The 13,804-nt window shown below is 35.4% G+C and overlaps 1 protein-coding gene across 2 annotated transcripts in view; it reads left to right on the top strand.

Moving 5' to 3' along the window:
- Window positions 1-878: 878 nt before the first annotated feature.
- Window positions 879-13,804, top strand: part of LOC125679510 (low-density lipoprotein receptor-related protein 6-like) — a 49,315-nt gene continuing 36,389 nt past the window's right edge. For both annotated transcript variants that reach the window (XM_048918774.2, XM_048918773.2), the window contains exon 1: window positions 879-1,514. In XM_048918774.2, coding sequence (XP_048774731.2) covers window positions 1,442-1,514 — 73 coding nt within the window. In that variant the 5' untranslated portion in view covers window positions 879-1,441. The remainder of the gene's footprint in view (window positions 1,515-13,804) is intronic.

Below are 13,804 nucleotides of genomic sequence, written 5' to 3'. Positions count from 1 at the left end.
TCATTCATGAAGTCAACGTATGGTAGGACGAGTATTGCCTTCGTTACCTATTCGTTTCAGCTATGAAGAATAACCGGACGTCTGTCATTGAACAAGGGGACGCACACGTTTTTACTGGCTTCAGTTCAACTGAGAAAATGTCAAAGGAGAATAATACCGGAATCTCCGTATGATAGAGAGAATACATTTTAATTTTACTCATTACACTAAATGACTTATTAAGATATTTCAATCAAAATTATCTGTGTGGTTTCTCTCCATCGTACGACCATTTCATATAATTAACTTGCAGCCCTCCAATGAACGTTAAACATTTAGATCAACTTGTATCTAGATTTCCTATCAAGCAGTACTCGTGCACCTTTTTTGTTCCTTTCTGTTTCCAACCACGAGTAAACATGGGTTAGTGTTTAGAAATTAGAGTCCGATTTACTAGTGTAAATAGTAACACACAGACTATTACACACCGGGCTTTTGTGCGCTCTCTACAAAGTAATTGCCCCGATGTGTGAAGTTTAAAGACACTATAAATGGTTTTATAACTGCTAATAAAGCTATGGTTCAAATGATATAGGTGAACAAATATTTCCCCCCAATTTTCATGATGAAATCCCTTGTTTGCATAGTCTTTTCCATTTAACTATGTGATATTTCGGTTTGATTTAATTCTCAAAAATGATTTTAAGGGGCAAATAAGTTGTTTTTTTTAAATAGAAACACATTTTGTACTTTTATTAGATAACAGAAATAGCTTCTTCCAAAACGAGACTGAAAGCAATCTTGATTAAATTATGTTTTTAGCGACGGGTATTATTGAAACTCAATTTCTCTCGCGTGATGACAAGACATCTCGGGCAAGTTGAGATCTGAACCACGGTGGTTTCTATACCACAGAGTGGAAGTTATTGACCTTTAAATTTATTTTAAATTATTTCAAAATATTCATCCTCCACCATCACTTTTCAATCAACACAGCCTTTAGAAAAGTGTTAAAATAAGTAAATACAATTTTCCCTTTTCTCGTGTTTCAGTACCTTTTGGTAGCCTAAGGGGAACTTCTCCAGATTTGAACGATAAAAGGTTCCGTAGCAAAAATTTTGTTGTTTTAAATAAAGTTTTTTAAAGCGCGCCTTAATGGTAAGAAAAGATTTCAAATCAGATAATAAAGCAAGTGCATGAAATGAACCATCGCCACAAGCGGGGCATACTCGTTCCGCTGTTACGCAAGAGAGGTAAACTGGAATAAACAAAACACGCATTAGTTTATAAAAAAAATTGCAATTACTATATACACCACTTTTATGCCCCAGTGCGGAAGCATTCACCCAGATCTGCGCCAATATATTCTCTATTTGTGTTGACTCGGCGATTCAATTAGGCAGACTGTCAATAAGCACTGTGAATGTTTGGAGAGGCCAGATTCATATAATACCTGGCAAGGATGGACACGCTTAGGGGAAGTTTGGGAGGGTTTGTTATCTTGCTGGTCCAGGTGTGCAACGGGCAAAATACAGGTAAGACAAAGTATATTGATTTTTAAATTAATTACGCATTAGGTTACAATTTCCCATTGAGCAGTCTAGAGGTTCGGACGCATTGTGAAGAAATCGTTACATACCTGGAAGTTTTGGGGCTACGTGATGGTGATTGTGTTTAATGTAGTGAAACTGTCATTAAAGTATCGATTTGCAGAAAATGTTCTTGATTCACATCGTACCTAAATCGTGTTATACACGTGAAAATGACCTCCGAGATTTGCACCGATCAGTTCAAGAAGCCATTGTGGTATATATACCTGATCTAATGAATTCAACTGGAAACAATATCACGATCGCGAATGTAAAGAAAATAAACCATGATCCACGTGTGCCTGTGTTAATGACAGTAGCGTGGTATTTATTGTTTTACGTACAAATATAGACCAATTCGTACCCAGTGTTATTGTAATACCTCGAGTGATTGATTGCTCTTTAGACAGAATTCAAAGGTCTGCTAACCTAAATATTTCATAAAATCAATGACCCCTGACCCTGAATTTCTTCTGTGTCTAGTGTACGCTGGATAGGAAATACAATCCTCATCGACTTTAAGATTTCATTCTTGATTCTCGCCATCACTAAAGCAACGACAATATATTGTTAATAACCACCCCTGCAACAGACTCGGCGCCATATTATTAAACACTGTAAGGTGCCTAGATCTCGCTTATCTTAGGCTTCTGCTCTACGTCCCAACATTTGACCATTGCCTCATTTCTTCAGAGCGGGGGAAGAAGCAAAAACTAACTATCCAAACGTTTGACCAATGCCTCGATTCTTAAAGCGACATAGACACATTTTGAGCAGAAAATGTTCAAATTTCATTTTTTCATTTTCAATGTTTACAATGCTTAACTAAGGTATTTCTCATGGTCAGCATTTGAATGTCAGTTGTCGAGTTATAAGAGAGATACAAAGCTCACAATTCTTTGTTATATATGTAAACAAGGCTCGTGCTATATTTTTGTTTACATAAATCAAATGTATTAGTTAAAGTTTCGTTTAAAGCAGCTTTTTTAAATTTACGAGTTACATCTGAACACAATGAAACTCTTCCTAGTGTTTGGCTCTTCTCATTTTGTTTTAAACATGATGTTTTCTATTAAGCAATCTATATGTAAACAAAAACATGACACAAGCCTTGTTTACATAACAAAGAATTGTGAGTATTGTATCTCATTTGAAACTCAACAACTGACATTCAAATCTTGCTGACCATTAGAAATACCTTACGTAAGCATAGTAAACATTACAAATGTGGATAATAAGGTTTGAAAATTTTCAGTTCAAATCGTGTTCATGCCCGTTTAAGACCTCGGTTATCGAAAGCTACCTGTCCGGACGTTTGACCAGTGCCTACCTGTCCGGACGTTTGACCAGTGCCTCGTTTCTTTAGAGCGGGAGATAAGATGGTATGTCAAATAAACTGCAAAATACCAAGGAATTTACAGAATTTTAAGAAAAATATCCAGAGCTTTCAAAATTTAAAGGAAGTAACAAAACCCCACAGACGATATACGTAATGAAATTAAACTTTTAATGATGTACGTAATGAAATTAAACTTTTAATGATATACGTAATGAAATTAAACTTTTAATGATATACGTAATGAAATTAAACTTTTAATGATATACGTAATGAAATTAAACTTTTAATGATGATATACGTAATGAAATTAAACTTTTAATGATGTAAACCAGTTTCGTAACAAACACTACTTGGTCACGTGAATCAGTGACATTCCGGTTACTATATTTGACTCTCCCAAACACGAAATGTAAATGAAACCTTTCTTTATCTCCGTCACAACGACTTTGTCATAATAACATTTTTATGGTCTCTTTTTTCAATCTTTTTTTAAAAAAAAAAAAAACCCATAAAGATGTATGTGTACACAATGATTCATTTGTTTATCAAATGGGTATTTTTCCCTTGGTATAGAAGTAGAGCTGATCATGTTCACTTGTGAGTTTTGATGTCCACATGTACGCAGGTTATAGTGGTCACACAAAGGAATGAAGATTTAAAATAAAATAAAATGTAGCAAGTCGTAACAACGAAAGTTACAGGTTTCTCATAAGCGAAGATTATACTGAGTTTTCCTAAAATGCAGATTAGAAATCTTTCCAAAAAAAAAAAAAAAAAAATAAAATAAAATAAAAATGATGAACTCAATTTTGAAAATGTTGACCTTAAAATGCAACGCTTTAGTAATGTCGATCTTTTTAAAAGGAATGTGTTTCAAGGATGTCATTCAGACAAAGCTGTGGTAAAATATAATTTATACAAAGCAGGATAAAATTTCCCTCACTCTTCTTGTGTCCCGGTAAGATAATTTTTCATGTTACAAAGTTCAAATTGACAAACTTTAGATACCCAACTCTTGCTTCGGGACAAGGAAACTAACATTTTTCAGTACTTCACAAATTCATTCACATCTATAGATAAACTATTTTTGTTATAAAAACCCTCCAGTGGAAGATATTTGAGTGAATTGATAAATAAATTCTTAAGAGCGATAAAGTGGACATATGAGTAAATTGAGAAGCCTTAAGTGCGATAAGTGGATATTTGAGTAAAGAGCGAAAATGTGGACATTTGAGTGAATTGAAAACTTAAAGCGAGAGCGAAACAATGGAAAATAAAGAGATCGCATATATATGTGGGTTATTATGAAATTTTGCAGATTTTTCAGTTAGAAATGACAGGAAATGTAAATCTCTAAATTCCAATTTTTAAGCACCGACAGTTGCAACTGGGGTTTGTTCTGGGGTTTGTTCTCGACTAATAGGTGTGATTTTCTCGGGAAATCATATCACTCCGACACTTACTCTACAGGATAATTAAAAGAAATCTCCTTTTTTTTCTTCAAAGTGGTGCCTCTTTTGTTCATACTTCCTGCGTTGATGTATTTAGTGGTTTTGCAGCTGTAACACTGCCACTACAGTAAAAACTGACCATCAAAATGTTCATAGAGCGACTCAGGCTCCTTGTTTTAGATTTAGTTATGTGTTTTTTCCTAGTTTTGTTTTTTAATTTTGACAACAGACTTCTGCTCATTTCAAAATACATGCATCATTTTTGTTCAATTGTTCTGTGAGCCATCACCTACAGCCAGTTACGTCTTAATTTAAGTGAACAAATTTCAAAGGGACGCAAACCAAAGAAAGATCCATTGCTGCAGGAATACAAACTTAGTGTGCTAAATGCTTCTTCATTTGTTTCACGTCCCTATAAGAATTTTGGGGACGGCGTCTCTTGTCTTTCGTGTCCCGGTATCAGTGATATATGTTATTCTGTGAGGTTTATGGTTTGGCTAAAGTAAGGGGAAAAAAATATTTTTTTTAAATCCATATTTCCTTGCTCCGAACATTTTCCATAAATCGTCAGCGACACCAAGTTTAGGACAGCAGATGTCGTACTCCACACTGCTTTATGTACATTAAATGTCGTACTCCACACTGCATTATGTACATTAAATGTCGTACTCCACACCGCATTATGTACATTAAATGTCGTACTCCGTCACCGCTGCAGTTGCAAAATATGTGCAATATATAATTTGAATCCCCCCCCCCCCTATTTTGCAACCAATGCGTGTGTGATTTCTTTCCGTTGAATTTGTCTGTCAAAAAAAAAAACTCCTTTCAAAACCGTTTTAATTAATAGTAATTATGCATGTGATGGAGTATACTGTTGAAATAGTTGTCTATATGTTTCCACGGTTACAATTGTAAACGACCATTATTTCTATTGATTGCAGTCTTACAATCAGTCTAGGCATTTGTGTCATTTATGTTGCAAAACATGACACCAAGGCCAAAAATACGATTTTACAAAGGTTTCGGGGCATTGCCATGGTGAACAGTTTTACACGTAAGTGCGCAATTGAATGGCGGTAAAAATCCATAGCCACCTGCGTCACAGTCCCTTCTCTAGAGTTTAAGTCCTTACAGAGTACGGCTTTTGATATAACTGTCTGGGATTAAATTTAAAATGGAAGTAGTACACATTTAAAGTAATTGTATGATCAAACATTGGTGAGGTTTGTGTATGCCGTTTTTCGTCCCAATTGAGACCTTTTCACTCATACACAGATATGACCAGATGCATGAGAAGCGCCACAAATTTTGATGTATGCATGGCATTTGGGGCCTTAGCAGTGAGGGTTCTTGAACTTGCCAACGCCTGCCGCGACACGGAACCCCCCATTTTAAAGGTCATATCCGAAAGACCCAAGACCGTCGGGCGTTTGACAAAGAAGTAGTTACTACCCCTTTTCGTTGTGGCGCGGCGCCGAGACCGAGAATCGAACCCGGGTCTTCTCGATTTTGAAATCACTTGACCACCCCGACCGCTTGTATAAAAATGTTCGAAAAAATCTGATGAAAAATGGGGAGATAGTGTGGTTATTTAAAATTGATTACCAGAATTCGGATTTTATATCGTTAGAGATAAATGAGGAAAAAAGCGATGAAAGGCAACTAAAATTATGATGCAACCACTCGAGAAACAGCAAGCGTAATGCCCCTACCTAAACCCAGACAGGTTGATCTAATTGTGGGTATTATGTGTTTTGGTGGATGTTGACGAAGAAACATAGTCCCGTCTTTTGTGGGGAATGTTTCGTAACACCAAGGTTACGTATCGTTTACCTTTAACTGCAGGTTTCGTAAGACATTCTTAACAATTAAATGCACTTATAAGAAGTTAGAGCTTACGATTCAAGAATGAAATTCGAATGGAATAATTTCTTAATGGTTCATCTGGTGTCATTAGAAGCTTCATTTCATACCTTACACGAGGAAACACGATTCAATTTTAAAATTCTAGGTTGAAGTGATGTCAAATCGTTCCAAGGGCAATAACACTGCAATTGTTAACTAAGAATAAATCCACACCTATATTTAGTTTAGGATCGAGTTTGTTAAGTACGATCACCAGGGTCATCAGGATGTTTATGATCCTCGGGGTCAAGATGAGCCCTGCCCTCTTGACCATAAACTGAGAATCGACTTAAGCTTAAATTTCGAATCCAAATAACTTATGAAATAGTTTTCATAAACAAATAATTGTATTTACTTTTCTGTTATAAACACCATTTTTTTTTTTATCTTTGCTTGATAATCTGAAGACATGTCATCAAAATTGTGACTTCTATTCTCAGTTTATGGTCTTGAGGCCTGGTCTTGATACAAAAAGCGGTACATAAGATTTTTCCCCGAGCACATTTGATCTTGAATTTGTCAAATTAACTATCAGGTATCGTTAGATCCAGGTAGCACGGACTCTGATATATGCATTCTCCACAACCCCCCCCCCCCCAAAAAAAAAAACAAAAACAAAAAAAACATGAAGTGCTGAATGTTTTCAGTCTAGGGATGCCACTGGCACCGTGGCCATTAACACTATATATCAGAATCACGCTGACTATGGAACATCAACCACTGTAATTATTTGCATATATATTCCATTACAATGAATTAAAGATAGCTGTGAGTAAATGGACGTAAGATATTGATTTTTATTACCTACCTGGTATATTACTAGAATATAAGGTAGTTTCAAACCAATTTCACCAACACCTTTAATAGAACGACAAGTGTATTTTAATAATTTAAAAGTAATCAGATTTCTACAGATAAGTGTTGTTTGTTTGTTTGTTTATTTTGAACATATTTTAATGATCAAATCAAAAGGATTGGGAACAAGTTCTAACGACTTACTAGTCCCTCTCCTAAATACAACTGCTGAGAGAGATGGCGTCTCGACATTGGTCCAGTATTGAATGATTTTGTTCTACAATACACTGTATGTCTTCATAGTCTGTTATACTCTGGTACCTTAATACAGTCAAATGTTACAAATCTTAAAATCAGTTGTACCTATCTATAATTCAACTGTACAAACATTAATTCAACTGTACAATCTTTAATTCATCTGTACAATCTATAATTCAAATGTACAATTTATAATTCATCTGTACAATCTATAATTCAAATGTACAATTTATAATTCAACTGTACAATCTATTATTCAACTGTACAATCTTTAATTCAAACGTACAATCTATAATTCTACTATACAATCTATAATTCAAATATACACTCTATAATTCAAATGTACAATTTTTAATTCAACTGTACAATCTTTAGGCCTAATTCAACTGTACAATCTGTAATTTCAAATATACAATCTTTAATTTAAATGTACAAACTTTAATTCAAATGTAATATCTTTTTATATTATATGTTATTTAGTTGAAGAACATACAGCGTTAAATCCTGTAAAATATTTACTTAAATCATCGATAATACATGTAATGTTTTTTTTTTTATCACGAAAGGAATGTGACAGTTGTTGTTTTTAAAGAAAGCCATTAACAGTTGACATCTGACAAGAAGAATACTCTCAGAGTTATCTCAGGAGTCGGTTAAACCAAAGGCATGATTTGTACATATGTAATAGGGTAGAGTTATTTGTATTGTTCTATAGGGTTTCCTTTAATCTTTTATGTCTGCTGTTAAAACCAATATCAATTTAAGTGTCATCTTTTACTTCATTATGACGAGATTAGCGAGAAATACATGTCAGAAAGATCTGCATCACGTGACCGACGAATTCTGTTTGTTGAACAATAGCGCCTCTTTTGGGGGGGGGGGGGGGGGGGGACGATTTTGTTTGGATTACGTTCCCCTACCTTTGCCATAATTCTGTTCGGAAACATTGCATTTTATGTTAAAATTGAACTTCCTGTCGTCTATATTGCAACTCTCGATCCCGATCGTCGTGGTCTTGGTGCCTCCCACGGCCAGTGATATAACATTCCCCAAATTGTCCAACAAGTGGACACACGGTGATAGGTAAACCTGCAGACAGGTGTAAATTGAACGTGTGGGATAAAGAGAAGGTGGAGCAAAATGGCAAAATCTAGAAATTTACAATTCATATATGCAGGAAATTTGATTTATGACAGATATATTACGTGATGACGTTCTTCGATCTCTGGTAGCCATCTCTCCAAAATACATTAGTTGAAATTTTATTTGTTATAATCGTCGATTAATTTGCATACCCTGTACGTATGCAATGGATTTTTACGTTATACAACAAATTATGATGCCTTAAATCGGTGCATTTTACGATCCATATTCCACTAATGTCACCAAATAAAGGATGTCTTTATTATATTGCATGAAAGTATAGCAATTCGAGATAGCAATGTGTAAAACTAGTATAAGTAGAATTTAAAACTAGTATAAGTAGAATTTAAAACTAGTATAGGTAGAATGTAAAACTAGTATAAGTAGAATGTAAAATTAGTATAAGTAGAATGACTAATTTTCTGGCAAGTTATGAAAAGTAAAGAAATCATTTAGGAATACGTAATCTCAAAGAATTAGTGTCACATTTATCGGGGTTGTTGGAACAGCGATTCATAGTACATGTCTGTACCAATTGTTTTTTCTGAGTCAAAATAATAATACATGTAATATGAATACCAGGAAGAGAACGATACTTATTTACGTTTTACCACACAATTTCTGCACTATGTGCCGTATACTGCCCACTTTTTGAAAATTATTGCATTTGGAAAACGTTCAAATTTTGTAGCACTAAAATATTTTTAAAAGTGCGATGGGCTGGTCCAAAATTTTAACACACTTTAAACAAAATTTCGAAGTGCATATATTCTTTTTTGAAAGTGGAACATAAAAGTTACCACAGAATTTATGATCGAATCTTCTGTTTATTTTTGTTTTCTACTTTGTGAAATATCGCTCTGTGGCGATTCTTGATACAAATTAATTAAACCCGGGGTAGAGAGTCTCTCCTCGTCCTTGGCTTACATAATTTTCTGTGTTTTATTTGTCAGAGAACATTTTACTCAAAATTCACGTATGCTCATATTACATATATCTATTAACAAGGCATGCAGGTAAGTATGACGCATGGATAATATTAATGTAGATGGTAGACCTTGTTCAAAAGAGCAATTTACATCTCCATTCTAATGCATTGTTAATCTTGTGACTAGTGTATCAGTTACCTTCTATTTTCATCAGAATTTCATTAAGTTTATTTTTTATTGAATAATAACAATTAAATGATATGTCCTACCGTAAATGTAGATAGTATTGATACACTATTGGTGCTCAGTTTCATCTTTGTGAAATTGCTCTACCTTGATAAAGTTACAGCAGCGAGAAACATATGAACCTCCAAGTGTCCTAACGCACGGGAAACAGTCATTTTACAGGAATTAACGGAAAGTGAGAGATATGTTCCTGAAACACACATCTACATGACCTGGTGTCGATTTAAATTCAAAACATGTTTACCTGGGTGTTGGCATTCTTTTCAGCAAATGTCGCCGAGATTTAACGACCGATACCAAGTATTGACACGATTCTGGTTCCAACCTACTGAAAACGGGTATTTTGTAAATATTTTTAAAGAACCATGGATCTATAAAAAGCTTTCAATTGCCCACATGTTCAGGAGAAATATTTGGGACATAGAGTCAAGAAGGTCTCATTGGCATAAACAATAAGTTTCATAACTTATAAACTGATAAACAACAAAATAACATTGCATGAAAAGCAGTTATATATTTTTAGAATTATAATACATTTATGAATTTGGCATTTGTCATAATTTGTCATAATTCTTTCTTTGTTAGATGTTTTATATCGATGGAGATCCGAGTTAGAATAGGTCTTCAGCACACCTTGCTTGTCATAAAAAGGCGACTAGAGGTTCTTTGGATGAGACCGCAAATATCGAAGCCCCGTGTCACAGCAGGTGTGGCATGATAAAGATCCTTCCCTGCTAAAAGGCCACAAGTGCCGGTCATAGGCCTAAATTTTGCAGCCCTTCACCACCGACAATAGTGGTGTCTCCATATGAGTGAAAAATTCTTGAGCCAACCAACCGTTAGGCCATTCTTCACACACTGATTTTACTTGCGGATTACTCCGTTTACCTGATCGAGACATATGGCTCAGGACGTCGGGTGTGACCGGTCGACAGGATATGCTTACTCCTCCTAGGCATTTGATCTCACCTCTGGTATATCCAGTGGTCCGTGTTTGCCCTATATTTAATTTTGTATTCCTTATAGGAATTATGAGATGTTCGTTAGTTTCACCTTTTCATTCTATAGTCATGCCTGTATTTTTTTTTTTGGGGTGGGGGGTGGGGTGGGGGGTGGTGGTCATGAAGTCACACTCCTCTTGTGTACTTACACTTGTAACGTGTAACGCTGAACTTGAATACTGGGGGACTATATTTTTGGTGGAATCAGCGGCGTAGTGAAATGTCACGATCTATTCACTTATTTGAAACGTTTAGGAACAGTGACCTTAATGTTTGTATCTACATTTATTATATACCCATCAGTGTATCGTTCTCTGATACTGTGGATTTCACAGCGTGTGATCCGGTTTTCCGGATCACCACACTGTGGTTTTCTGATTCCGTATCAGTATCCTTTGAAACTGATGCCGTCACAATGACGTCACAATGCATCAACGCAACGTTATTTGTGGAAAATATTGACCGTGTCACAAAACAAAACTACGTACACAAAACATAATTTCATGGTATGTCTGTGTATTTGATAATTTGGATTACATTTATCATCTTATAAATGTGGATTTAAAATACAGAAGGGGGTATATAATAAATTTATCATTACTACAGTAACTTGATCCGAAGAGTTGGATCACGTCTCGTTGACAGGCGCGGATCATCAGATCAAACTCGACGCTTCGCGTCTCGTGTGATCTGATGATCCGCGCCTGTCAACTCGACGTGATCCGACTCTTTGGATCAAGTTACTGTAGTAATAATATATATGTATTACCAAATGCATGTATCTTTTAAAATTTGATCAGCACTAAATTATATATATCCCCCTTGCAAAGAAGAGTATTTCAACAAAGTTTTCACATCATATATTTTCCACCAGTTGCCATTGGGAGGAAATGCATTGTCTGGCAACAGAAAGAAATTGCATGTACATAAACCGTTTTCCACGGAAGACAGTAAAAAGAAATGGATGTCATTTTTGAAAATACATGCGGGTATGAACTGCAACGCTTCACACTCGCACGCTTTTACTGAAGAGCTACACGTAATGTGAAACATGCCGACGTGATAGGTCGCTTTCATACCCTTATGCATTTTCAAAAATTTTATTCTCAAATTACAGTCTTATGTAGGGAATGAAGTTAATGGCAAGCACGTTAAGGGGTATACATTATAAATTGAGTGTAGTTTTATACGATTCATAAATCATGAAACGGAGTATTTAATTAGCAAAACTATATCCCAAAAACGTTTAATTTCTCCCGGCACTCTCATTCATTATATTTTACTTTTCAACCAAACATTCAGATTTATATCTCGTTTACTGCATAAATTCTAAATCCCAAACAAACTATATCATACATAAGTAACACCACGATGCTTTTACGTGCAAACCAGTTTACAGAAAAATAAAGAAGTACTCTGCATCAATCACGTCATTTTGATAAAACACACGGTGCATTATACATACAAAGCAATAAAATGACCAGATTGTGCGTGTCGTTGGACACTTTGGTGCTTTGTATATTTTTTTGTATTCGACCTCGTATGTACGGTATATACATGGACCTTCGGGGCAATATTTTCAAAAATGGATTTTTATTTTTTCTGAAGCATACATCTTCCTGATTATTTTGATACCATAGTTTACCTTGAACGTTACACCTAACCCATAGTAATACTGATTTGAAATGCATGCATTGATCCTGAGATAACGTCATAAATCATTTGATAACGTCATATAACGTCAATTCATTGGACCATCATTGTAAAGAAAACAAAAATGCAATTGAATTTTTTCAAATGTAATCAAGGAATATACCAATGGTGATCATTTTAATGACTATATAAACAATGCTAAGTTGATTTCTGAAATAGTGATCAATTATGGACATAAAAAACGAATATAGTAAATCATCAACAACAGAATTTCACCATCATCACACTTAAACATTTGGACAAGTGGTATCCTTGTTTGGGTCATGGACCATGCGGAACAGGTAGCGTCGCTCTAAAGGCAATCCGCGGGGAGGAATGTCAGGCATTAAGTTCCTGTTGTCAAATCTCCTGGTCTGATGGTGGGCTTCAGCAGAATGATTTATCTCTCTGCATCTTCTGCATCACTCTTAAAAAACAGCTCCACTGTGTATAGATTGATCTATGAAGTATTCCAAAACGAGGGCAAGCGGGTATACATACAGATTGGAAACATATAGTTCCTTCTAGTTTCATCGATAGGGCATTAGCAAAACAATATTTCACTGTAAAATCTGCATCGCGTACTGTGCGAACTCTTCCAACTCCCGTTTACAATACTCTGATACTTCCGTTTACCGTAATTCCGATACTTCTGTTAACCGTAATTCCGATACTTCCGTTAACCATAGTTCCAATAATTCTGTTTACGCTACTCCGATCTTCCGTTTACAGTACTCCGATACCTCCGTTTACCATCATTCCAATACTTCCGTTTACCATAATTCAGATATTTCTGTCTATCGTAATTCCGATACCTCCGTTTACAGTAATTCCGATACTTCCGTTTACAGTAATTCCGATACTTCCGTTTACGGTAATTCCGATAATTCTGTTTACAGTACTCCGATCTTTGAACATTGTTTGAAACTGGGGTATGGGGTTTACGTTTTTGTCATATTCCGTCGTCTATGTTCTATATGAAACAATATGCAAACAAGCAAATGTAAAACAGCTAAATTCTGCAATGTTATAAAAAAAAAACCCACTATTTCCGAAAGATGTTGGTTGGTTGTATATTGTTTAACGTCTCACTCGAGAATACTTCACTTATGTGGAGACGTATTTCCGAAAGAGGCATTTGAATATGTATATAACTGAACTCAGAAACAAACATTATTTCCGAAAGAGGTATTTGAATATGTATACAACTGAACTCAGAAACAACCATTATTTCCGAAAGAGGTATTTGAATATGTATATAATTGAACTTAGGAACAGTATTACAGTATCACGCTGCAGTCAGTGAGCCCTCTTGATAGCAAATTGATACGATTGATCTATCGGTCGCGGTACTTCAGAGCGTTTGCTTCGTGACCCAGATGTCGTGAGTTCGAGCCCCGCTCGTGCCATGGCCGAGTCAAACCTAAGACGTTTACATAGGTAGTTATTGTTCCATGTCCTTGTTAAAAACGGA

The sequence above is a fragment of the Ostrea edulis genome, chromosome 2 (assembly GCF_947568905.1).
Source record: "Ostrea edulis chromosome 2, xbOstEdul1.1, whole genome shotgun sequence".
NCBI lineage: Eukaryota > Metazoa > Mollusca > Bivalvia > Ostreida > Ostreidae > Ostrea > Ostrea edulis.
This window is presented reverse-complemented; position numbering and strand designations above follow the sequence as displayed.